Source organism: Rhinolophus sinicus, linkage group LG13, assembly GCF_036562045.2.
Source record: "Rhinolophus sinicus isolate RSC01 linkage group LG13, ASM3656204v1, whole genome shotgun sequence".
Taxonomy (NCBI): domain Eukaryota; kingdom Metazoa; phylum Chordata; class Mammalia; order Chiroptera; family Rhinolophidae; genus Rhinolophus; species Rhinolophus sinicus.
In genome coordinates, this window is record NC_133762.1 from 38,689,596 (window position 1) to 38,716,286 (window position 26,691).

Genomic DNA, 26,691 nt, shown 5'->3' on the forward strand with positions numbered 1-26,691 from the left:
TATTTATATACTAACTCCTAAAAGTTATTGGTCGTGGACTGATCCCAGAAGTTATTAATTCCTTAGCCCTTCTGGCCTTCTTGGAACACTGGCAGCTGAGGCTTTTTGCACTTTTAGAAAAAAAACAAAAATCACTCAGGCACAGTGATGCAGAATACAGCACCTAAAAGTCCAGCCCATGTTAAGTGACACTGAGTGCCTGCCACGCCCTCGTGAGGATTGTCCTGGCTGACATGATGGCTATGCCTAAAATACCTTCAGAGATCCAGGCTCCATTCCGCTTGGCCCTCTCTAGAGTTAATTCATTTTCCTCAGGGTCCAAGATGGCAGCTAGAGCTCTAGCCTTCACATGGACATTCTAGGCAGCATGACAGAGGAAAAGATGAAAAATAAGGGGCAAGGAGCCCACATCAGTTGTCTTTTAAGAAAGGACGCTGAAAGGTGCTACACCACGCTTCCACTTACAGCCCATTGATCTGAACTTAATCACATGGCCACACTTTGCTGCAAAGGGAGCAGGAAGTGTAGCCTTCATTCTGGGTAGTCACACACCCCTGATAAAAATTGTATTTCTCTAGAAAAAGGGGGAACATGGTCATGGGACAACTATCAGTCACTGACTGCCAACCCCCAAAAGGAAAGGGATGCAAAATAGAATGCAAATTGACACAGCCTTATGTCAGTCAGATATACTGTGATGAAGACCCATTCGTGACAAAATTGAGGGTCCAGGTCGGGGAATAAAGACGCTGCTTTACATTCCAAGTCACAAGGGAGGAAAAAGGAAACAAGGTTAGGCTCAGCTTTCTCTATATTGTAACTCAAAGCCATAGCTACAGGCCAGATTGACGCAAGCCCTTAACATCTTAGAACGGCTCAGTGCACCCATGCCTTCCTTTGCCACCTTCCAGGGGAGGAGTGCGTGCAGTTTTGCCATAGAATTGGTGGCACAAAATTTATCCCCATGTTTTTGGGTTTTGTTTTTTATTTAATAGGCTTCATATTTTAAGAGCAGTTTTAGGTTTACAGAAAAATGAGTGGAACGTACAAAGTTCCCATATACCCCCTTATTCAGCCCCCAGTTTCTCCTATTATTAACCTCTTGCCTTAATGCAGTACATGTTACAATTGATGAGCCAATATTGATACATTATCACAGTTTACATTCCGGTTTACTCTGCGCTGTACATTCTATGAGTTTTGACAGGTACACAATGACAGATATCTACCATTAAAAATATCATACAGAATAGTTTCACAGCCATAAAAATCCCCTGTGCGCCACATATCCCTCCCTCCTTCCCTCCCTCCCTCCCCACCAAACCCCTGGGGATCACTGAGTTTTTATTGTCTCTATAGTTTTACCTTTCCCAGAATGCCAGGTAGTTGGAATCATACAGTATGCATGTAGCCTTTTCAAATTGGTGTCTTTCGCTTAACAATATGCATTTAAGGTTCTTCCATGTCTTGATAGCTCATTTTGTTTTCTCACTGAACAATATTCCATGATATAGATGTACCACAATTTATCCATCACCTATTGAAGGACATGTTGGTTGCTTCCAAGTTTTGACAGTTATCAATAAATCTACTACAGATATCAGTGCGTAGATTTTTGTCTAGACATAAGTTTTCAACTCCTTTGCGTAAATACTAAGAAGCGCGTTGCTGGATTGTATAGTGAAAATATGTTTAATTTTGTAGGAAACTGGCAAATGGCTTCCAAAGTGGCTGCACCATTTCGCATTCCCATCAGCACTGAATGAGAGTTCCTGAGGCTCCACATCCTCACCAGCATTTGGTGCTGGCAGTGTTCTGGGTTTGGGCCATTCAAATAGGTGTGTGGTGGCTGATATCTCGTTGTTTGTTTGTTTTTAATTTGCATTTCTCTAATGATATATGATGTTGAGCATCTTTTCATATGCTTATCTTGCATTTGAATACCTTCTTTGTGAGGTGTCTGTTCAGGTCTTTTGCCCATTTTCAATCGGGTTATTTGATTTCTTACTGTTGCATTTAAGAGTTCTTTGTATATTTTGGATCTCCGTCCTTTTATCAGATACATGTTTTGCAAATGTGTTCTCCCAGATTGGAGCTTGTCTTTTCATTTTCTTAATGCTGTCTTTCTCAGAGCAGAGTTTTTAGTTTTAATGAAGTCCAATTTATCAAGATTTTCTTTCATGGATCATGCTTTTGGTGTTGTTTCTATCCCCATGTTTTCACCTGTCTTTCCTGTGACCAGAGGGCTAAATCAGAGTGTAAGGCAGTGTAAACTGATAGAGCAGTAAGGCATGAATTGACTCCTTGATCTTGTCCACATAACAATAGGCTCCAACTCTTGAGATAATGTCTTAGTCAGCTATTTCTATAATAATACTATGTAACAAAACAACCTTCAAACTCAAAGGCTTATAATGTTAAGCATTTATTCCTCTCTCACATGTCCACAGGTCAGCTGGGGTTCAGTTGATCGAGGCTGGGCTTAGCTGGGTTTAACTGCAAGTGGCAGGTTGGGTCCAAATCTGCTCTCCACGTTACACATCTTTCTTGGACCATGTTCTTTTCAGGGCAAAAAGCTGGACGGCAAGCCAGCCCCATAAGCACAGTTTAAGCCTCTGCTTACACCACTTCTTCTGACATCCCATTGGCTAAGGCACATCTCATGGGGCTCAACATCAATGGGGCAGGGATGTCCATATTCCCCTTTGGGCTGCCAAACAGCAATTCAATGTACCACAATCATGAGTGCAAATTCTTATCACAGGATCCTGGGCTCTGCTTTCAGATACCCAAAGACATATCCCAAACCAGAAAGCAAGAGAGAAATTGAATTACCAACTAGGTAACTTGAAACACTGATAGCTTTGTTTTCCACTTCCAACTGGAAGAGTCTAACTTTTCCAGTTCCTAAGGTTAGACTCTGTGCTACTCAGGGGTACAGAATCAGTTCAGTATAGGGTTCCACGGGACCCTGGCAGGTGCTGTGATCTCAGTCCTTCAGGGAATGCAATAATATAGAAAGGTATCATTTGCTCCCCGTGCCCCTGTCACCTCTTCTCATTGCTCCCCTGACAACAAAAGCTAACTGCCAGGGACTTTTACTTGAGACAACATGCAGGAAAGGCCCACTGCCTCATTGTCTTCTCTGCTTCCTTCCCATGTCTCCTTCCCCTCCGCTGAGAGCTCCCCATACAGGGTACCAGATACCTCTCAGGAATCACATGTCCAGACCCCAGGATTCCTGCATTGGTGGATACCATATGAACAACCGTGATGGCTTCTTGGCCATGGGAAATACCCCCAGCACTGGGGGAGACCCAGACCAACCAGCTCACATAGCAATGTGACTTGGAAGGAAAGTCAGGGTCCCGGATCGTGAAGAATCATTCCCTTCATCCTGGCAGACCCAGATCCTTAGACACAAAAACCCACCCAGCATCCCAGCACCAGGACGATAGGCAGAATAATGCCCCCACCCCCCAAAAAAAGATGTCCACATCCTAATCCACAGATCTTGTGCAGATGTTACCTTACATGGCAAAAGGGACCTCACAGATGTGATTAAGGACCTTGAGCTGGAAGATTACTCTGGATTATCGAGGTGGGTCCAGTGTAAGCACAGGGGCCCTCACAAGTGAAAGAGGGAGGCAGCAGACTCAGAGTCAGAGGAGGTGTGATGACTGAAGGGAAGGAACCACAAGTCAAGGAATGTGGCAGCTGGAAAAGCCAAGGAAGTGGTCTCTCCCCTAGAGCCTCCAGAAGGAATGCAGCCCTGCCCACCCATTTCAGACTTCTGACTTCTGAAACTGTAAGATAACAAATCTGTGTCATTTTAAGCCACCAAGTTTGTGGTAACTTGGCACAGCAGCGATAGGAAACTAACACAGCAACTACTTGGGGGCAGTTAGAAAACTGAGCATTGAACCGCACTTCCCTTTGCACTGTAGGCCTCGGGGAGGGGCCTTCCCCCTATCTGACGTGTCATCCAGCAAAAAGGCAAGTAGATAGTCAGGAACTGGAAGAAACGCTGAGCTATCAGGAAAGCCTTTAGCATTTGTGTCTTTCATTTAAATATTTATTTCATTACGTTTAAAGTTTCCTATCCAAACCACAGCGGTAAGGGGACTCCACCTGTCCCAGGCAATGGAAATATCAATTTGGGGTCTCCTGAAAAGAGTAGATTGTGGACCGCTAGAGTCAAAAAGATTGTCCAGTTCAACCCACCCACTTGACAGATGAGGAACCATGGCTGGAGTGAGGGTGGGTGTCTGGGAGTAGGAAGGGTGAGTGGGCACCGGGCAGATGGTGCTGGAGCTACCTCACAGGCATCTCCTAAGTGTCTGGTCCCACCCGTCATGGCTGCTGTTGGTACTGGCTCTCCGTGGCCGTGTAGAAGTCGTCGAGCACACTCTGGATATATTCGAAGGTGGGCCGCTCCTCAGGGCGGTTCTTCCAGCAACGAGTCATGATGTTGTAGAGCTCCTCAGGGCAGTGCTCTGGCCGGGGCATCCGGTACCCACGCTCCAGGACCCGGATCACCTCAGGGTTTGACATCCCTGAGAAAGAGCCATGGAGTTGAAAAAAGAGGAATGGGGACGGGAGCCCAGGAGGGCAGTCACTATTGCCTCCCCCACAGCCATCACTCCCCACTTCCTCATGGGAGCTGAGCCCCTCCCACTGTGAAAGCCAGATACTCCCTTTCCCAGCCTCCCCTGCAGCCAGGGCAGGGGCATGGCGTCCAGTTTGGGCCAGTGGGAGTTGAGGGGGAGTCTCCCTGGAGACTTTCAGGAAAGGTTTTCCTCCCTGATGAAGAGCCTTAGGAGGACACACACTTCCTCCTTCCTCTGGACACTGTGAGACAACGTGAGCCTTGCAGCTGCAGCAGCCATCTGGCCACAGGAGGAAGACAATCTCAGAGGAACTAACCCAGAGTCCTCAGAGCTGCTGAGCGGCTGAACTAACCAGTCACCATGGCCAGACCCCTTATTACGGGAACAAGAACTTGCCTATTGTTTCCACCATTCTCTCAGTCTGTTATGTGGTTACTTGCAGCCTAATCCATCCTGATGGACACAGGGCTCCAAAACACACTGCCTGGTTTTTCCTGGTGTGCGCTCAAGAAAAAAACAGTCACGTGGCTGGACTGATGTCACCCTATGTATGAGTGGGACCATTTCCTTGTTCAATTAAAGCTTGTTAATTATCCTTAAGAACAACCATTTAACTGTCTATGACCCCCAACTTTACATTACCAATCTTGAACTGCAAACTCATATGTCCAAGTGCTTCCTTGAACTTCTTTACTTGGACGTGTACCAGTCGCCTCAAATTTAACTGGGCTAAAACAGAACTCTTGAATTTCTATTCCTAGACCATCACCCAGCTGCTCAATTAAACCACGAGAACCATGCTTGATTCTTCACTCTCCCTCACCTTCCACATCAGCAAGTCACATTCTTTCTTCTTTTGAAACATAGCACGAACCCATCCCCTTGCCTTTTGTCACTATCACCACCTCTGCCTGTGCCCCTGCTGTGGCTGCCACCATATCCCCAGCCCCCCACCCACCCTCCATGCTGAACCAAAGCAACACTTCAAAAATGGAAATCAGATGATGCCACGTCCCTGCCCCAAACTCTCCAACAGCTTCCGCATACTTAGCCTAACACCCATTCACTCTGTCCCATACCACGGGCCCTGACAGATCTGGCCCTGCCAACCTCATGGTCTGCTGTCTGCTCTCATGCCTTATCTCCAGCCAGCTGGCTTCCTTGCTGTTCTTTAGGCACACCTCAGGCTGTGAGAGCTAGCAGTGCCTTCTACCTGAAATCTTTCCCTCGATCCGCACTCAGCTGCCTTTCAGTGCAAATATGACCTGCTCTGACAGGCGCTCCCAGTCCAGAGGAGCCCCGTCACCGCCCCTCACACGCCTCTGCTGCATTTCCTTCTCAGTATCGCTCTCCAGCTGAGAGTGTCTGTGTAGTGTGCGTTCCTCCAGGCTAGAACGTGAGCTCCTCGTGAGTGGGGATTTTGTCTCTTACTACACCCTCAACGCCTAACGCACGGTAGGAATTTGACAAAACTGTTGGATGAACAGTGTCTGTATCTTTTGCTCCTAATCTTCACGTCCAGCACTGCAAGGTCACATCAGGACCTATATTTTTTACAGGTGAAGACACTGAGGTAGAAGTGAAGCGAATTTCTCAAAGTGTAATAGTTGATGGGCACAGGATTCAAACTCAAGACTGTTTATATAAAAGTCAGGGACTCTTTATATCCACCTTTCCCCTTCTTCCCAGTGTTCTGGCTACAAATATCTCAGGAGACATCCCAACCGAAAAGGAGCAGAAAACATTATTTACTGAGTTCTGGGCAGTCTACATGGTGTGTGTATCTTTGTTATCCACATGGTCTACTCAGTGTAAGGTGCTGGCCCCGGGCATGCGGATAAACTCATCCATTCCACAAATAGTCACGAAGCACCCACTAAGTGCCAAGCACAAAGGCAGGCAGTGCAGACACACCAGTGAGGAATAGAGACATGGTTTCTGGCCTCACGGAGCTCAGAGTCTGATGGGGAAAATATTAAACAAATATTAGGTTGGTGCAAAAGTAATTGCGGTTTTTGCAATTTTTTTTTTTAACCTTTTAAACCACAATTACTTTTGCACCAACCTAATACATAATGATCAATTGTGATGAGTGCTCTGAAGGAAGCAGGGTAAGGTGTTATGAACGAGAAGCCCAGGGGACCTGTACGGCACTTTAGATAACCGGGTGGTGGGTGTAACATGAGGTGAAACTGGAGAATCAGCAGGGGCGACATCACGCATGACCTCCAGGCCATAATTAGAGTTTGGGATTCTGTCCTAATATGATGGAAGACCATGCAAGAGAGGTGAAGAAAGGGACAAGATCTCTGTCACAATTTTAGAAAAATCCCTTTGGTTGCAAATTGAGAAGAGCCTGTCGGAGAGAGGAGAGAAAGCAGGGCGACTGGTTAGGCGGCCACTGCACCATCGAGGTGCGAGATGTGGGTGGGGGCCATGGAGTTAGAAGTAGGAAGACTTAGCATGTGTTTTAGACTCAAATACCCAGAACCTTGGGACTTCTTGGATGTGGTAAGGGCTGAGAGGAAAGGAAGGGCAGAGGACTTCCTGGATGGTGGTGCCTTTAACTGATGGGGCAAGTGAGGAGAGATAGCAGGTTAGCACCAAGGACTCCATCTGAGTGGATGCACTGACAAGAGAAGGGAGCCCGCTGGGCCCCTGGAAGCCGCCCTGCACTGATGCCGCCTTCCCTACCTGGGTATGGGATCCGGCCATAGGTGACGATCTCCATCAGCAGGATCCCAAAGGACCAGACATCCGACTTGATGGTGAAGGAGCCAAAGTTAATGGCTTCAGGAGCTGTCCACTTGATGGGGAACTTGGCCCCTGCGGGTTGGACAGAGCGGAGTCAGGGAGAGCCTGGGGGGCAGTCAGGGCTGAGGCTCTGCTTGGGGGAGGGGACAGGACAGGGCACAGCTGCCCACAGCTGCCCCCTGTAGAACTACGATTGCCTTCAAATCTGGTCTCTGCGGAAGCAAGGAACATCCACGCCGAGGCAGATGTCTAAAGTGGCAGGGGTGGGCAGAGGGTCTGGGGCATGGCAGGGGAGTTCACTCTCCAGGGCCACCTTATTGATTGACCTACGACTCCTGAAGAGGGGAGTCGTAAAAACTTTGAGGACAGCAGGACTTCAGGGGGTCTTGAGTCCAGGTTGCAGCTGATGCCTCAACCCCATTACTCCTGGCAATGGGGGAAGCAAAGATTTTGGCCCTGGCCTCTGAGGTTTCCACCCGTCACTGGGTACCTCCCCTTTTTCTCCTTCCCTCTTTCCACCTGGTTTGGGATGGGTTTAGTTAACCTTTGGTTACCAATTTCTATCTTAGTTCCATTGTCTATAGGATACATGCTCTTTGGAGTTTAGTGAGACCTGCTTTATGACTGAGTACATGGTCAAGTTTTGAGAATGCTCTATGTGGTTTTTTTCCTCCATCCCTTCCCTCCTTGGGATTAAGAGAGTTTTCTTTATTTCTGCTTATCCTCTCCTGGTTTAGAAATTACACATTCTACTTATTCTTTTAGTGGTTGCCCTTAGTTTAGATTTTTTATTGCATCATAACAAACATGAAATCACGTGCACAAATTTTTCATATACAACTCGATGAATTTTTATATATGTATATAACTTGTAATCACCACTCAGATCAAGATATAGGACACTTTTGGCACTTCAGAGGCTCCCTCGTGCCCCCTCCCAGTAAGTAACCCCCCATTCTAGGTAACCAATATGCTGACCTCTATTGCCATAAATGAGTTTTGCCTGTTTTTTTCTTTAAAAGCTTTATTCAAATATATTCACAGGTCATAGAATTCCCCCATTTAAACTGTGCAGTTCAATGGTTTTTAGTATATTCATAAAGTTGTGAATTTTAGAATATTTTCATTACACCTCCCCGCTAAAAAATCCATAGCAATCACTTCCTATTTCTTTCCAACTCCCCATCCCAGAATAGGCAACCGTAGATTTGCCTATCATGGACATTTCATGTAAATGAAATCGTACAGTATGTGGTCTTTATGTCTACCTTCTTTCACTAACACGATGTTTTGAAAGTTTATCCATGTTTCGCATGTGTTAGTACATCATTCTTTTATGGCTGAATAATATTCCATTGTATGGATAGACTACATTTTGTTTATTTGTTTATCAGTTAATGGACATTTGGATTCCTCCCAGTTTTTGTCTGTTACACATAAAGTTGCTCTTACACTTAATTTCAATATGCACTCACCTAGTTCAATCTGAAATCGGAGTCACTGCAGGCCAGGACGCTATACCCAGAGGGGCGGCGTCACACGTAATAATACACAGCTTACACCAGGAAAGACCCTTGCGTTTACCTCGCCCTTTCACAGGTCTCGACTCTAAACACTCACAACCCACTCAGGTGGGCTCCATGGTCCCCTCAGCAGCATTCCCTACCTTCCCGAGCCGTGTACTCGTTATCCTCAATGATCCGCGCCAGGCCGAAGTCGGCAATCTTACACACCAGGGACGCAGAGACCAAGATGTTGGCAGCCCTGAGGTCTCGGTGAATGTAGTTCCTCTGCTCGATGAAGGCCATGCCCTCCGCGATCTCCACCCAAAACAGAGACACCCTCATCTTCAGATCTGGCCCAGCCCCAGCTGGGTCCCACCCAAATGCAGAAGAGGTGTGTCCAAGTGTAAGAAAACAGGAAAATGTGTGCCAGCCTCCCCCCTTCTTTGTGGGAGGGTGCTGAGCTTAGGCAGACATTTCTCTGTCTGCCCATCCAGGTTGGGGGCATTCTCAGGACCTGGGTCCATTATGGGGCTTCTCTGGAGTTCCGAGACTTCCAGAGAATATGACGAGGACAGAGCGATGGCATTATTCTATAGGACGTGCACACACACACACACACACACACACACACACACACTAGGAGACCATGAACAGCCTTCATCTCCCACCCGCTTTCTGTGAACAACCTAGGAACACATCACATGATGCTTCATCTCTCAGATGCTGCAACCTCTTCACCCCCAAGCCTGGCTGGGAAGAAGTATTCACTCAACAAAAATCCACTGAGCATCCTATGGGTGTCAGGCGTTACTTGAACAGGTGGTGAGCCCAGCAACACCCCTGCAGGTGGTTGTAAGTACCATAAAGAGTTGAGGTTGGCTGATTGTGAAGGACCTTGTAGGCCAGGAAAGGAGATTGGATTGTGTTCTGAGTGTGATGGGAAGATAGTAGAAGCCTTTGAGCAGGAGTGTGACGTCTGATATATATTTTAATGTAATCATGGCTGCTGAGTGAATAATATAGACTGTGTGGAGAATTCTTATTCACAATGGGGACTTGGACCCCTTGATGGGAAGATGTGGAATTTTCCTTAGAGACATTTTTTACTTATGAGGGTTTGTGCATCAACTCTCATAAAGAGGTTTGTGATTAACCACCAGACAGCCAGCAAACAGCACTTATAATTTACAAGCTGACCTTCGAGCTCCTCGAGGAAGGTGTTCTCACAATCTGTGTTTTATAGAGGACCACTTTTTCCAGATCTGAATGTCAAACTCAACCCAGTCTGTGGATGTCCGATCCCAGTGCCCCATGCTGCCTCTCATTATTGCAGAACTCCAGTGCTATGGAGAAGTGCAGCTGGGTGCAACCTGGTAAGGTTATTGGGAGGGGTAGGAGGGTCTAGCGAGACAAACCAAACCAAGGCACCAGCCAGCTCAAGGTTGGAGGAAAGCGGGTGACGCAGTTGCAGGAAGTGGCCAGCAGAGGGCATCCTTGACTGTTGGAACTGAGGTCTAAGGCTCCAGACTCCAACAAAAACCTAGGACTTCAGATTTTGTTTGAGGTAGCCTGCCAGGGGTCAGGTGAGACAGGGTCTTGATCTGGGGGTTGTGGGATATTTATAAGGAGTCATTAGAGGAACAGTTAACCATAGTTATTACCTTAATGGCAGACACTGTAGCTTATTCATTTATTGGAAGATGTTACTTAAACATATAGCATTTGCTCTCTGCCTTGGGGAGATATGATTGCTCACCGTTTCACAGGTGAGAAGCTGAAGGCCAAAGAAATAAGTAACTGGTCCAAATGGAGACTGGGATTGGAACTCCGACAGCCGTGCTCAGGGTCTATGCACTTATCCATTGCTCTAACAGAATTTTTGGCCTTTTATCTGGCAGAGCAGGTATGAACGCTGGTAGTTCCCGTCTTAGTACCCACCGGCAGGCACTCCTATGATACCGATTTTCACATGAGCTCAGTGGGACAGGTGGAAATAACCCCACTTAGAACACTAGAGGATAATGTCTAAGTGACTCTGGAGTTGGGCCAGCTCAGCTTGAGCACCACAGCTCTGTGGTCTCAAGCAAGCTACTCTAGGTCTCATTTTCTTCTCTGTAAAATGGGGACAAAAGAATCTGCTTCCAAAGGGTTGCACGAGGATTAATTCTGTAAGCTTATATCAAGGACTTAGAATGGTGTCTGGCGCATAGGTATTCACTTCAGTGGTGGCTGTTAATGCTTCCTGTTGAGGAAAGTAGCTCTCAGAGAGGTTAAGCAACTTGCTTAAAGTTACACAGGCAGAGCTGGGATTAAAGACAAAATTCTATGCAACTCCTAAGCCCATATGCTTACAGAGCAGTGCTCCTCAAGGTTTTGTCAACTGAGTGAGCAATGGATAGGTTTACTGGACGCAGGGTTGGTCCAAGAATTGGGGGTTGATCAGGTGGTGAGATTTCATGACCACCAAGTGCACTGCCATGATGTCAGGCATTGGAATTTGGGTTTCTTCCAAGTATCAGGGAATCACAGAATCAGAGCTGGAAGGGCCTGAAGGGATAGTCCAGCTCTTTAAACTGAATCCTACTGATACCTCAAGGACAAAAGAAAGGCTACATATTAGCCCCTGTTCCATCAGAGCATCTCTGTTTCCACCTACTTTAAGATATTCAGCTACTATGTAAGATTTCATTTGACCAACAGAATTGTGCCTAAAAAAATCATGTGCCTCAAGTTTTCCGAACTTGAAAACCACAGATGTGGTCCCATTCCCTCATTTGACAAATAGAAAGAGCAGAGACCCAGAGCAGATCCAAAGTGGTGCCAAAGCCAGGTGGGGACAGGTCTGGGGCACCCAGCACTGTGCCAATCTGCCTCTAGGACTGGAGGCAACGACCAGGTTCCCAGGTTGGCTCCTTCCTTCCTGTCCCTGGGCCCCGAGTCCAGCTCTGCTCCTGGATGCCCAAGGGCCTGGCACCTCTTTCCCTCCCTTGGTTTCTGTTTTCCCATTTGTAAAAGGGCAGAGTGGCTCTTGCCCCAGTCATGACTCTCCGTCCTCCCACAAGGTTTTTGCCAGTTTGATGCTTATAATTTAGCAACAAGTCAGACTATTGTTTTCTGGGGACAGGGGCCATTAAAGTCAAACTGCCAGGCCTTGATTTTCATGTCTCTGGTATTCCAGGCTCTGAAAGGTAAGGCCTTTTATTATACCTCTGACCACTCTCACCCCTGATTTGCATATTCAAATGAGCTCTGCCATAGGCATCTCCAGAAGGGCTAGGCCTAGGCCTGGGTCCAGGTCTCCCTTAATGCCCACCAGGCTGCAAACCATACTCCCTTCCTGCCCCTGTCTCCAGCTATCAAGCCCAGCTCTTTTGTTTTACCCCTTTGGGCTTTGGCATGGGCTGTTTCTTCTGTCTAGAACACCCTTGCCTCTCCTCTTCATCTGCCCAACTTCTACTAATTCTTTCGGGCTCAGCCAAGAGGTCACTTCCTCTGGGAAGTCTTCTCAGATTACTCCTGGACCAGGCTAAATGCTCCAACCATGTACTCCCATAACACACCTTTCCTCCCTGTTTTCCCACAAATAGGAGAGCATGAGAGAGGATAAAAGTAAAAAGCACTCAGGCTGAGGGTGAGAGGAGCTACAGAGAGTAAAGAGAAGATAAGAAAGAAAACAGGGTTTGAAGAAGTGTTACCGGGATTTGTGTACAATATTGTTTTGCTGGATACTGCAATTTTTTTTCCCCCAAGACAGTTGGGTCATAGTTCTCTAAGCAATTCAGTTATTCAATATCTATCATCCTGTCTGGACTGTCAACTCTGTGAGGACAGCAATACTTTCCATTTTGTTCCCTATTGTATCCCCCAATTAACACAGTAACTTAGGCAAGAGACTTAACCTCACTGGGCCTCAGTTTCCTCATCTGTACTTATCTTCTCTATGTCTCAATGTCCTATTCTGTAAAATGGGCTGGCAATTACTTACCCGTGGCCAGACTGTTACATCGCTGGTGCCCAATTAACCGTGCCTCTTGGATTCACACCCTTGGGCCGTCCCCTCCCACACTGACTCCCCTGTGACTCACTTTGGCCAATCGGACATTGGCAAGCATGGTGCAAGCAGAGGCTTCATCAGCACTTGCACATTAGGGTTTGGTCTCTTTGTACACTACCTCTTGAACCTCATTGCTATACTGTAAAGAAGGTCTGGTTGGACTCCTGAGTGATAAGGGGCCATTTGGAGAGAGAACCCGGAGGATAAGCCACCACCTCAGACATTTAGCCCCAGGCAAGCTCTCAGCAGGATGCAGCCAGGTGCGTGAGCTCAGTTTCACCATGTGAAGCAGAAGAACCACCTACCCAACCCCAGTCAACCCACAGAATCATGAGAAATAATAAATTGTTGTTTTAAACTCCTAAGCTTTGCGGTGGTTTGTTACATAAAAAAAATTTTTTAAATCTTATGCTAGAAGGTCAATGTGAAGACTAAATGGGTTAGTACATGTAAAGCACGTACAAGAAAAATACTTTTATACAGAGTACTCAACAAATGTTAGCTGTTATTGTTGTTATTATTATTATAGTATGTGGTCACTAAGTATGTGCTAAGCATGTGCTGAATAAATCATTCATTCCTTTCCCCCTGCCTCCCCCCCTCCCCGCCCCCAAATTCCCCATTAGCCTCTCTCACCTGGGCTGAGAAGTCAATGAGTTTTGGCAATGGCTGCTTGCTGCCTTCTTCACTTTTCAGGAAGTCCAGCAGGCTTCCTGTGGGGGAGGGGAAGCAACCTTGACTATTCTTGTTGCTTGATGGTTAAAACTGTTCCTAGTGATGGATTTAAATAAAAATGTTTACCATTCCTAGTGTTTGAAAAATAGAAGCTGAGTGTTTTTATATGACGTTGTGATTGCTAGACTGGTTCTTTGACTGAGACAACTTTCTGAGCCTGGGCGACTAGGGCCATGGTTTTATAAAGCTGGCGTAATTGTGTGTTTAGAAAATGAAAAAAGTTGTAAATCTCAAATCACACTAAATGAGGTTGGGTGAGATGTTTCTGTTCATTGGAAAAATGGGCAGACATTGAAAATGTTTGTGAAATGGTGGCCTGAAAAAACCCATGTCTGAGAAATTCTGGATCGTGGGTGGGGCAGCCTGGAACCTATACTTTGTCGAATCTCTTTTCCAGAACATTGGTCTACACCAGGAAGGCCGCTGAGGGGGGAGTTACCCTGGCCTCTCAAGCTCGCAGCTAACCCATAAGCCTCTTCTTGCATCACCCAGCAGGGTTCTGCCCTACTCGCCTCTCCTGGTAACTTTGTGTGCTCCCCTTCCCCTGGCGTCACCTTAACATGATTTCACCCGTTAACCAGGAGGGCTGGGCAGTTGCCTATTAAGGTGCTCAGTGAGTACTTGTGAGAACAGCTCCTGGCCAGACTTGGAGCGTCTCGAGGGCAAGAACCATGTCAGAGTCACCTCTGAGTCTGCAACTGACTTGTATGAGCCACAGCCTGTATCCCCAGCCCCCAGAACACAGCACCTTTGGCCATGAACTCTGTGATGATGTAGATGGGCTCCTCCGTGACCACTGCATGCAGCTTCACCAGCTTGTCATGCTGCAGAGTCTTCATCAGGTTCGCCTCTGCTAGGAAGGCCTCCACAGACATGCTCCCCGGCTTCATCGTCTTCACGGCCACCTTGGTGTGCTTGTTGTAGGTGGCTGGAATGGGATAGAGAGCGGGAAGGGCCAGCTGCAGACCTGCCTCCTCCAGAAAACCTTCCCTGCCTATCTCAGCCCTTAGAGGGAAGGGGAGACAATGGGCTTTGGCTCAGGCAGACATTGGTTGGAAGGCTGGTTCACCACTTCCTAGCTGTGTGCCCTTGGGTTAGTCACTTAACCTCTCTGAACTGTGGTTTCCTCATCTGCAAACTGCAAATGATCAGCACTGCCTTTGAAGGGCTGTTGTAGGAATTAAAGAATAACTCAAAATCTCACTCAGTGATGTCACACACACACCACCTTTGTCATGCACATATACACACAACATCTTTGCTTAAAATTTTTAAATTTTTTGCTCAAAAATTTTTAAAATTTATTAAAAAATTTTAATTAAAAAAATTTTTTTAATTTAAAAAATTTGCTTAAATTTTTATATTTGCTCTCAAAACAAATAGTCTCATCATGGTCCACAGGCCCTTCATGATCTGGCCTCGCCAACCTCATTATCCACCAAAGTCCCCCTTGCCTTTTGTGCACCAATCAGCCTGCATGTCCCTCAGCTCCTCAAGCACCCAACTCCCCCTCCCACCACAGGGACTTTGCACATGTTGTTTCCTCAGCCCACCCCACTCCTACTTCATCTTGTAAATCTCATAAATGCTGTTTATGAGCATTTATGAACACAATCTCATAAATTGTGTTTCCATTTTTTCCTCGGCTGCTAGGAAGCTCTAATCCAGATTAGAGAGTAAGAGTCTAAGGCCTTATACAGTATGTTTTGTTTTATAACCTCATGACTCAGATCTGTCTTACCTTTCTCTGCCACACTCTCTTATTCAGTATCTGGCACATAGCAGGCTCTCAATGAATGTAGTTGAAATACAAGGCCTCTAAACTTATTTTCTCTGGCTGAATTGTTTGCATCTCTGTAAGTTGTCTTCACTCCCATTTGGAACATGGTGGAGTGTCAACACAATGGGGGGCACCAGGCACTGGGCCAGGCCGAGTCTACACCACAATTTTGCAAAGCAGGCATTGCTGTTCTCAAGTTATTAGGGGCAAGACAGCAGGGGTGGAACATGCCTTTTTGGTGCCCCACAATGCCCTGGTATGGCACTAGGCACACGGCAGGTGCTCAGAGCAGCTTGTTTATCAGTTGCCAACATTGAATTCACCTGAAAATCTCCAAGCTGCGCTTCCATACTCTTAATTTTCGTCATCCTAAGAGGCCTCTGGATATCTCAACCCTGAACTGATAGATAGTCTTGGCTCCATGTGAGGGAGCGGATTCCTCATCTAGGACTCCTGCTTCTCAGAAGGAAATTTTTGACCTCAACAGGCCTGGCCTCAAAGGCAAATCAGTGTTTGCATGGCAGGACAATTTGGTTTGCTATCAGAAGAATTGCTCCTTTATGGTTATTATTCAAATCCCTCCTTCTGCCCTGGTTGGCATGCCCACTTTGCCTCAGGCTGTTCCTGGAAGCAGTGTCCTTCCTCTCTTCTCTCTCCCCGCCACCCTCTGGCCCTGGGTCCTTACCCATCCAGACTTCCCCAAACTGCCCAGCTCCAAGCTTCTTCTCCAGCTTGAGGGATTCCCGCGGGATCTCCCAGGCGTCTTTCTCCCACGGCTTCTGGGGCTTGGGGGACACGCAGGGCACTGTAAGCTTCTGGCAGAGTCCATCGCTCCCTTCTGGAACAAAGCCCCTGATCAGTCGCAGGCAGCTAGCTCTGAGCTAGCCAGAGGTTTCCCCTTCTCCTTGCTGGCCCACTGCTTCTAGCCAGTGTTCCAACACGTTGCCACGATCAGGGACATTCCCAAGAGAGCAGGGCATGATGAGATGCCACATCTACCCTCCTGCTCAATAGGCCTAAGATTTTAGGAGAATCCAAAGCAACTATTTGTTTGGGGAGGGTCAGGAATGGCTCAGCCGTCCTCAGAGGCTGCAGCACACCCTTGACTACGGTCCAGGAGACAGGCCCGCCCTGGGCAAGACTTACTCTTGTAGTGGGCCACCAACTCCTGCAGGGTGCTGAAGGTGCTCCGTGGGGAGATGTAGAAGCCCCCATTATCCAGGGTCCGGATCTTGTAATGTTTCACTGCGTCCCTCTGCTGGGGGTCATAGTCTCGCACGGACAAAGAATAGCTCCCTGCATTGGCCAGAGAAAGACCGCTCAGGAGTGGGACCTGAGGGGCCCCTCACCTTGTGTCAGCACCCTGACACCCCTTCCTGACACCCCTGTAAGGCCACCAGTGGCACCATCCTGGCACCTGGGCATTGGAACACAAGGGTAAGAGTGGGCCGTGGAGTCAGGCTGCCTGCGTTCTTGTCCAGGCTCTTTTCCAAGTGCAGCTGTGAGAACTTGGACGAGTGAGTGAGTACGTCACCTGTCTGTGCCTCTGTTTCCTCATCTGTAATGGGATTGGTCATCATCCCTCCCTACCTCATCACACTGCCTGATGATTAAATGAAGCAAAGCTTGTAAAGTGGTCAGGATGTAAACAGTAAACGTTGGGTGTCGTCATCATTATTATATCTATCTATCTATTTATTTTTCCTATCTATCCATCTATCTACTGATAGCATGAGGAGGGCTGGGTCACCTTTGGTGGTCTCGCTGTCCCTGATCATGAAGGAACCCAGCACGTTGCCCGGGGCCAGCAGCTGGCGCTCCGCATCCTTCCGGCTGATGCCCTTAAAGAACCACCTGGAGGAAAGGGGAGGAGATGGCATGTGAACCCCAAGTGGACCGTCCTGTCCAGCTCACAGGGGGACCAGGATACCAAGAGCCTGGTTTCCTGCAGCATGGATTTTCCTCAAAGATTCTTTGGGGAAAGACAACCATTCTTTTGATATTAAAACAGACATTTTACCAGGATTAAATCCAGTTTGCTGAGATTAATACTTATGCACACTGGGGACCTTTCTTCAAGAAAAACAACACAGCATTACACATACACATACAAAATGCCCAGGGGTCATTCCAGTGGCACCCAATGGGAGGAATAAGGTGATAGACAGAAGGACAGAAAAACTGAGTAGGAAGACAGAGCAGTCTTAACTAACTATGGTCAAAATCTTACTTTTGCAAATTTCATAAGAACCTGTGGTATTCCTCTCAGGTGTTAGGGTATGAGTTTTGTCAACTTCACAGTTTATCTCCACTGTGTATACAGTATTGAATATAAGTCGGCATAAATTTCTAAGTGAAAATGCGAGATTTCAAATAATTTTAAACTTGGGACCATATCCTTGGAGCTTCATTCTCCCAGGAGATGTGGGATATTGGGTAGGAAAGTTCAAGCAGCAGCAGTAGGGTGAGGAGTGATTCGTGTGCTGTCATGGAAAAAGCCCCAGACCAGAGGTCAGCAGGTTTTGGTCCTGCCATTGACCTGCTGTGTGACTTTGAGCAAGTTGCTTTCTCTCTCTCTGGGCCTCTGTTTCCTCTGTATCAACTGGGGAGAAAGACAGCTGACATTCATTCACCCGACAACTCTGTGGAGTCATTGCCCTTATTATCCCCATTTGATAGATGAGGAAACTGAGGAACAGGGAGAGCAAGTAAGTTGTCTGGCGTCATACAGCTGAGAAGTGGTGGAGGCAGGATTCAAATCCAGGCGGTCTAACGTTAGAGCCCAGGCTCTTAATCACCATGCTGCGCTGCCCTCCTGCCTTCTTTGCTTTCCTTTTGTAAAGTGGTTCATGCCGCGTTACAGGGTACACCGTAAGAACGGACTCCCTGGAAATTCCACCACGAGGAAGTTATCTCACAGGTCTTGCACAAGGAAGAAATGCTAGTGAGAAGTGTTCAGAAGACAATAAAATAGGTTTCCAAGAGACAAAGAGTCACAGGGGGGACCATGTTAGACAGAAACGTCAAGGAAGGCCTCTTTAGACCCAAAGTATGAGAAGGAGCCAGGGAAAGAGTCCCAGGAAGATAGGGGAGATAGGGGTGCAAAGGCCCTGAGGCAGTAACAAGGCTGGCTTTGCTCGTGCTTCCTTCTGGACGGCAGGAAAATGGAATACTCACTCCTCTGTCTCCAGAGAGTCAACGCGGGCGACGTAGTTGCTTGGGATGTAGCCCTCTTTCCGGGTTGCCAGGGACCGAGCCCTCCACCACTCCCCAGACCTGAAGCACAGGAGGAAGCAAAGGGGTCAGTGGGCAGGACTCCCCCTGGTCCTCTGAGGCCCCTCAACCTGGGCCTGGAGTATCCCCCTGCATACACCCCATGGTTAACGTAGGGATCTTTACAATAGTCCACAGCATGCATCGAGGGTCTGGAATCAAGGCCTATCCCGACATTCCCGGCTCGCAGCCCTAGGTCTTTGGCCCCACTTTTTCCCCCTGGACTTGCAGCCTTAGCCTTCCTAGCCATACCCAAGGTGGGGTCCTGTGCCCATGGCAGAATCATAGGGGTTCAGCTGGGGCCAAGAGCCACAGGAAGTGGGCTCAGGAGTCTGACCAAACATAACCACTGCCATCTTGGGCCCGCGCGCAGACTGGACACGACACCCAGTGGTTGGGGAGACTGGAGGAGTTTGGCGGTAGCAGACTCAGAGGTCCGAGGATTTGTGAATGCAACGTCACCTCAACGGGGTCTGGCCCATAGGGAAGCCCGTAGCTTCATCACAGCAGCCCGAGGAAGGCTTCCCTGAGAAAGCGCTTTCACGGGTTCCTCCTCGCCTGGGCGTGCACCAGTAGGAAGTACACGAGGCCCTTTCTTGTGACGCAGCCAGGTTAACAGCAAACCTTTCCTCCACTACTATGATCAGATTCTCATTAGTCATTTCCACCCTCGTGAAAGATCATCTATTAGGTTCTTTACCGAAGAACAAAAGAGAGTATAATTGAACAGTAGAGGTGGCTGTGTCTTTTAGGGGGTGTGGCATGGGGACTTACTCCTCCAGGACCGCCATCTGGTCCCCCTTCTGGAAACTGAGGTCTTCGTGGTGAATAGCCTCATAATCATACAGGGCAATCACAATGACGTCCTCAGAACCTGCTGGGAAGAGAGACACATGGGGTGGGGAGGCTTCGTCTGGGCACCCCCACAGCCCTGGGTGTTTCCCATCTGACACCTAGCACCCAGCCCATTGATGTGTCTGTCTCATGGTATGTAAGTAACCATCTTGCCATGCTGGGTGTGATGCTAGAGTTTAAAGATAATGGTGTGTTGTTCATGTTATTAAACAAAATAGCCAGAAAGAAGTTCTTTGGGGGCAATTTAGGGGATTTTCAAGGGTGTTTCTGACTGCTTGGGACTTCTGCCTCCAGCTCTGACTGAGAACCTAGCACAAGAGGCTATCACACATGTTTGGCAGATACTCACCCTCCGTGGACCCTGGAGGGTTGCCGTTGCTGTTGTCAGGTCGCTGTAGGGGAGAAATGGGAGAAGGGGATGAATCCAATAGTGTGTGGACAGCCATGGAAGAGTCTCTCATCCCAGCCCTGTGTGTCATGGGCGGAGGTCCAGAGAGGGCAGGAGATGTGCCCGAGGTCACACAGCACATTAGGGGCACAGCCTCTACAAGGATCCAGGTCTCTCGGGTGGTGAGCTCTACTCTCGGCCTTGGGACATACTGGAGGACACTGGCTTGTCCCTTCCCTTGACATACAGTGAGGGGGTTAGTCCAGATCTGTGTTTTCCAAGGTATGTTTGAAGAAACCCTGGGTCCATCAACATGTCCTATGAGTAAAGGCTCCACGATACACGAATATGTGAAAGAACCTAAGTGTCAATCCCAAGGGAAATTGGTGCCTACACTGTGGCACTCTAAGAAACCCTTACAAGAGGGAGGTCGAGCTTCTTCCTGACACAACTAGACTTCAAAGATACATTGTTGCATGAACAAAACTAATTCTTCAGAATGATATGATACATTTACATAACACACACACATCCTAAATACTTTGGGTGGATACATACTATACATGTGTGAGTGTAAATTCGTGGCAAGGGTTTGCAAGGGGCCACTCCAAACTGACAAGACTTGATGCCTCTGGGGAGGGGTCATTGGTCAGAAGAAACTATAGGTTTAGCTATAATTTGTGACTTTTCTTTTCAAGGGGAACGTATTTGTGTACCACACATTTAAATTAACAGTAATTTAAAGAAACAGGTTTGGGAAACACTGAGGAGTACATCCTTTTTTGGGGGAGAGACACAAAGTCCATTACAAAGATTCATAAAGGCTCTGAAGTGCCCTTCAGGAGGAGCCTGTTTTTCCCAGCGTTTCACAAACTGATTTGACTCCGGAACCCTTTCTTTGAGGAACACTTACTAACTTATCTCTGAACGCGTGTCTTCCGGGGGGAACAATGAATGGCTGAATATTGAATCCCTTCAATCTGATGCTCAGAGAGGACAACCAAAAACCCATGGGGGAAAACCCTCTGCCTCCCACTGGTGACAAGCCAGAGGGTCTCAGAGAACCTGAGAACCTGGAGCCTTAGCCACAGCAAGTGCAAAGGTCCTGAGGCTGGAATGTGATTGGAGAGAATGAGGGCACAGTGCCACGCAGGTTAGAAAGAAGCAGACCCAGGAGTGACTGAGGGTTTAGGATGTCAGCTCAGGACGTCACCAGTGTGAGAAGCTCATGTAATCTCAGGCTGTATTAATAGAAGTCGAGTGTCAGAGGAAGGGAAGTGACTATTCCACTATTCTCCCATTTCCAGAATTAGTCCTGTTCTAGACATCATGCCTACAAAAGGGTAAGCAGGATGGAGCGAGGTCAGGAACCCATGTTATGACTTGGAAGAAATGGGTGGGTCGGGATAAGATCTTTGCTTTTAATCTCTACAGGCTGTTATGGGGCAAAGGGAGTGGAAGTATTTGGGGTGGGGCTAAGAAGAAGGTTTGGGAGCAAGGAGTAAGGAGGATTTAGGCGTAATAGGCCTTCCTTCAATACAAGAAAGAACTTTCTAAGGGGCATCAAGAAAGAGTCCATGCCTGCCTCTGGGGGCAGCAAGCAGAGGCTGTGTTTCCCTAGATAGCCTCAGATAGGGAGATGGACTCAAGGACCCCAGAGAAGAGCGAACCCAGCCTTGGAGGGAGAAAGACCTGGCTCTGCCACTTCCCAGTTGTGTGACCCTGGAGACCTATTTAACTTCTTGGAGCCCTAGTCGCCCTGGCTGTAAAGTGGCAGAACTCTTGCCTCATAGCTTTTGGTGAGGATTTGATGTAGAAACACTTCACTCCAGTGCCTGGAACACAGTAGGTGTTCAAAGAATAGTAACAATTATTACAACTGTTACTGCTGCTGTTAGTACTGTCATCACCCTTACTAGTCCTGTGATTGTCACCACCACGAATACTGCTGTTACTGCTCTTCTATCACCATCACAGTTACCATCACTCGTGGTACTGCTACTATGGTGACAGCTGCTGCCATTATCACCACTATCATCCCCGTTACTGCTCTTCCAATCATTGCATTCTTATTCCTACCACCGGTTCTTTGGAACCTGCACTGCCGGAGTTTGAATCCTGGCTCTACCCCTGACTAACCACGGGGCCTTTGGCAAGTTATTTCATCTCTCTGTGTCTCACTGTAAAATGCGTACAATAAGAACTGTGACCAACAATAGGATTATCATGAGGATCCAAGGTGTTCGGAACCATAAAGCACATAGGAGACGGCTTGGTAAGCTCTGTATAAGCATAAGATAAATAAATGCCTCTGTTAGTATCATCAGTTCTCTTATTACCATTGCTGCCATGGGCCCTGCTGCTATTGCCGTGATGCTCCCACTAGTATTGTTGTTACTGTCGTCCCTCCAGCTGTTATTACAGTTATTGCTATGATGCTGACACTGTCATCATTACTGTCAGGACTTGGATGGCTGTCGTTACTCGTCTGGTCACTCATTACTCTCAGCACTGTGTCTGCCACTGCCCAGGCTTGAGGGCTGCGGGCTCACTGGGACCAGCTTACTGGAGCCTGCCCGGGCTGATGGGACAAAGCCGGGCCGGCAGGACAAGGAGAAGTGACATCCTTGCCCTGGGTGCTCAGTGCAGACGTATCCTGGAGAGTTAGGACGCTGCTGGTGACTGGTCAGCTCCATTTCACCCCAAACACACCCGCTCACCCTTGGGAAAACAGGATGCTGTTAGGGCAATTTGAGGCATAATGGGGCAGCTTCCCTGGCACTCTCCGGCCTCTGGACTCCTTCTTCCCCTACTCACCCGCTTGCCTGAGGACGTGGGATCCGGCACATACACGGGGCTGTGTGGGTTGGCACTGGGCTCAGTTTTTGAGACTTTGCCTCTGTCCCGGAGGAACTTGGACTTCACGCATCCCATCCTGCGGCAGAGAGAAGGGAGATGAGCCCAGCTGGCTCTGAGCCCCACACAGGGGAGGCGGGGTTCAAGAGCCCCTGCCCCCAGGCTGGTTCCCCATCCAGCCCCACTCCCCAACCAGCCCCACTCCCTCACCCCCCACATGGAGCTCACTCTGCCCTGGCCAGTTCCGGGCTTCCCCAGGTCCACATCAGCCACGCACCCACAGAAAGGTGACAACTTGTGATAGTCATATTCCTAAGGACCCCTGTGATGGGGCATTTATTCAGAGAATAAATTATGAGGATCATCGAAATTCAACAGCTAAGAGCAGGCGAGCAGAGTGTGTGATGGGCACAGCTGGCTTGGAGGTCAGAGAGCCTGAGCTGAGATTTAGCAGCTGCACCCCACCCACACCTCACTTATCACTGCCCCTGCTCCCCAGTCTCAGTTCCTCACCAGCAAAGGGGGGTTAATAATAACAATCTACTTGCAGGGTGTTGGAAGCATGAGAGAAAGGGTGTGGGTGGGGAGATACTCGGCACATTGTCAGGCTCAGAGCAAACAGTAAAGCTAAACTGTTTTCATACAAAACTTCCCACTTTATATTAAATAACAAAGATGAGGTCACATAATATGGCTCAAACAATATAGCTAAGTAGCAGTCAAGGTACCATATTCCTCCTTTCATTTTATAATTGCCTTATAACAACTCTCTCTCTCTCTCCCCCCCCCCCCTTCTTTCTCTTGTGGATTTATTTGGCCATTCATTCATTTACTCAGCAAACATTTACTGAACACTTTTCTAAGTCACAAACCAGACAAGCAAGTTCACGCCCTTAACTGAGCTCACACTGGCGATGGATGGGAGACACAGGCAATAAACAGACAAACCAATAAATAACAAGATAAATTTAGAAACTGAAAAGTGTGAGGACAATGAAAGAGGATATGATAGGGAACTGTCACTACGTGACCCCTTTCGACAGGGCGGTTGGGGAAGGCCTCTCTGACGGGGTGATGTTGTACCTGGAGCCTGACACGAAGGAGCCAGTCATGTAACACTCTGAGGGAACACTGTTTCAGGCAGACGGAACAGCAAGTGCAAAGGTCCTGAGGCTGGAATGTGATTGGAGAGAATGAGGCATTGGAAGGAGGCCAGTGTGGCTGGAGATCACAGGCAGGGGAGAGGATAGCACATGATGAGGCTGTCCCATCTTGTACAGCCAGTGAGGAATTTGGATTTGATTCTAAGGATGATGGGAAACCACGGAAAGTTTTAGGCAGTAGAATGACGAGATTCAATTTAAATAACCCCACCAGCAGCTGGGCTGAGAACACACTGTAGGGAGCAGGGCAGGGAACCCTGTCCACTGCAGTTGTCCAGGCATGAGATGATGGTGGCCTGGCCCAGGGTGGTGGCTATTGAGAAGATAAGAAGCAAACAGATTCAGCGGCCATTTTGGAGGTAGAGCTGACTGATTTTGCTGATGGATTAATTTAAAGACACTTAAAGAAAACACGTTTACCTGATCAGAGTCAAAACTTAATTGTAACAGTGGCTGAAAAGTTTCTTTTCTCAACATGCATTGTGTGTTTGCTGAGGAGACAGGCTGTGAACCGCCACATAAGGAAGTAATTGTTTTCCTCTACTCTGCACACTTGAAACTTTGTTGTAAAACAGAACTCAGTTATACTTACCTTGTTAAAATAAACATGTGTTTGTGGTTTAAGAATAAAAAACCTCCAAATTCTTAGGCTTAGGGGAGTTATTTGAAAAAAAAAAAATTCTTTTTATTTACAAGGATGTTTTTGTCTGTCTTGGTGGGAATTGGGAACAATTTACCACCTCTAGACTTCGGCCTCATTTGCCTTTTGTGAATAAAGTAAGGAACCATTTCAGACTCCTGGAGTGCTGGATCATTAATATGAAAAATTATCACAATTAATCACTGCTTTGTAATGTACTTGCATGCATTTTACAACAAACTCTTATAAGAGTTTATTTGCGCCAAACTGATGACATATGCTGGGGAGCAAGATCTCAAACGCTCCGCCTGTAGTGGTAAGCCCTTAAAACAGAAACCAACACCTTTTTAATTTGTGTCACAGTTCTGGGAAATAAAACAGCTTATTGTGTGGTTTTGTATAATATAACATTAAATTACATTTCATATAGTTTGATTAACAAAAGGGTGTTCTGGGAAGAGCACTGCTGTGTGTGTAGGGCAGCTCCCTCCACCACTCTGAGCACTTATTAAGTATCATTTACATCACAATTTACATATTCAAGATGCCCAAGGGGTCCTGAGGGATGGGTCTCTGAAGGCCCTGTGTTCATGCATGATCCAAGGTCATCTCTGAGAAAGGATGGTGGGGTTTTACCTCAGAGCTGGTGGTGAGCAGTGAGTGAGGTATAAGTGTAAAGGTGTCCGGCACACAGTAGGTGCTCAGAAATGTTAACCATAACCATCTCTGTTTACTAACAAGCGTAAGTGGCCAGCGGCCATTGTGAGTGGCCAGCAGCCATTGTGAGCGGCCAGCAGCCGGCGAGAGCTGCCGTGAGCTGACGACTGACGACCAACGGCCTCAGCCGGGGGAGCGCAAGGCTCATCATCCCAGCATGAGCCAGGGAGCTGTGTCCTACACAACTAGACTGAGAAACAACAGCTTGAACCAGAGCATCAAGCCATTTTTGTAAAATAAATTTACATCTGCTACTGACATGTGTATGTTAGCATGCTCATAGAAAAAGCAACCTGTTTATAGTAATTGAGTAGCACGATAATGAGTTGAGTTTTGAAAAATGAGGAGAGTTACATTTCTCCAAAGAGGACATACAAATGGCAAATAGACATGTGAAAAAATGCTCAACATCACTAATCATCAGAGAAATGCAAATCAAAACCATAATGAGCTATCACCTCACACCAGTCAGAATGGCTATCATCAACAAGACAAATAGTAACAAATGTTGGAGAGGCTGTGGAGAAAAAGGAACCCTCATGCATTGTTGGTGGGAATGCAGACTGGTGCAGCCGTTATGGAAGGCAGTGTGGAGGTTCCTCAAAAAATTACGAATAGAATTGCCATATGACCCAGCAATCCCTCTCCTGGGTATCTACCCAACAAAATCTGAAAACATTTATCCATAAAGACATGTGTGCTCCAATGTTCAGTGCAGCTTTATTTACAGTGGCCAAGAGATGGAAACAACGAAAATGTCCTTCGGTAGATGAATGGATAAAGAAGTTGTGGTATATATACACAATGGAATACTATTTGGTGGTAAGAAAAGATGAAATAATAATGTTTGTGACAACATGGATGGATCTTGAGATTATAATGCTAAATAAAATAAGTCAGACAGAAAAAGTAGAGAACCACATGATTTCACTGATATGTGGTATGTAAAACTGAAAACAACAAAAGGTCAAGACAAACAAATGAAGGAACAAAAACTCATAGACATAGACAACAGTTTAGGGGTTACCAGAGGGTAAGGCAGGAGGGGGCCTCTAGAAGAGGGTAAACAGGGTCTAATATATGGTGATGGAAAGAGAACCAACTCTGAGTGGTGAACACACAATGTGAGATGTAGATAATGTATTACAGAATTGTATACCTGAAATCTATGTAACTTTACTAACAATTGTCACCCCAACGAACTTTAAAAAAAGAAAAAGAAAAATGGGGAGAGTTTCAGTCAAAGTTAGGGGAAGTCAAGAAGGTTCCAAAGAAGCAGTGACTTCCAAAAAAGTTTGAGGGAGCTTATAATATTCAACCATATACAGAGCACTTCAAGACTCACAAAGAGTTATGCTACA

General features: G+C 47.2%; 1 protein-coding gene across 6 annotated transcripts in view; it reads right to left on the reverse strand.

Annotated features, from left to right (window-relative positions):
- Window positions 1–4,057: 4,057 nt before the first annotated feature.
- The window catches only part of HCK (HCK proto-oncogene, Src family tyrosine kinase), a 33,511-nt gene continuing 10,877 nt past the window's right edge, over window positions 4,058–26,691 (reverse strand). Inside the window, exons 2-14 of one of the 6 annotated variants that reach the window (XM_074317262.1) lie at window positions 23,894–23,983; window positions 22,772–22,889; window positions 19,916–19,958; window positions 19,486–19,585; window positions 18,616–18,714; window positions 17,189–17,292; window positions 16,585–16,734; window positions 16,124–16,276; window positions 14,407–14,586; window positions 13,560–13,636; window positions 9,031–9,184; window positions 7,305–7,436; window positions 4,220–4,556 (exon numbers count right to left, since the gene is read on the reverse strand). In XM_074317262.1, coding sequence (XP_074173363.1) covers window positions 4,354–4,556; window positions 7,305–7,436; window positions 9,031–9,184; window positions 13,560–13,636; window positions 14,407–14,586; window positions 16,124–16,276; window positions 16,585–16,734; window positions 17,189–17,292; window positions 18,616–18,714; window positions 19,486–19,585; window positions 19,916–19,958; window positions 22,772–22,889; window positions 23,894–23,922 — 1,542 coding nt within the window. In that variant the 5' untranslated portion in view covers window positions 23,923–23,983 and the 3' untranslated portion in view covers window positions 4,220–4,353. Of the gene's footprint in view, window positions 4,557–7,304; window positions 7,437–9,030; window positions 9,185–13,559; window positions 13,637–14,406; window positions 14,587–16,123; window positions 16,277–16,584; window positions 16,735–17,188; window positions 17,293–18,615; window positions 18,715–19,485; window positions 19,589–19,915; window positions 19,959–22,771; window positions 22,890–23,893; window positions 23,984–26,691 lie in introns of all 6 variants that reach the window. The other 5 variants (XM_074317263.1, XM_074317261.1, XM_074317264.1 and 2 more) reach the window with 5 other exon arrangements.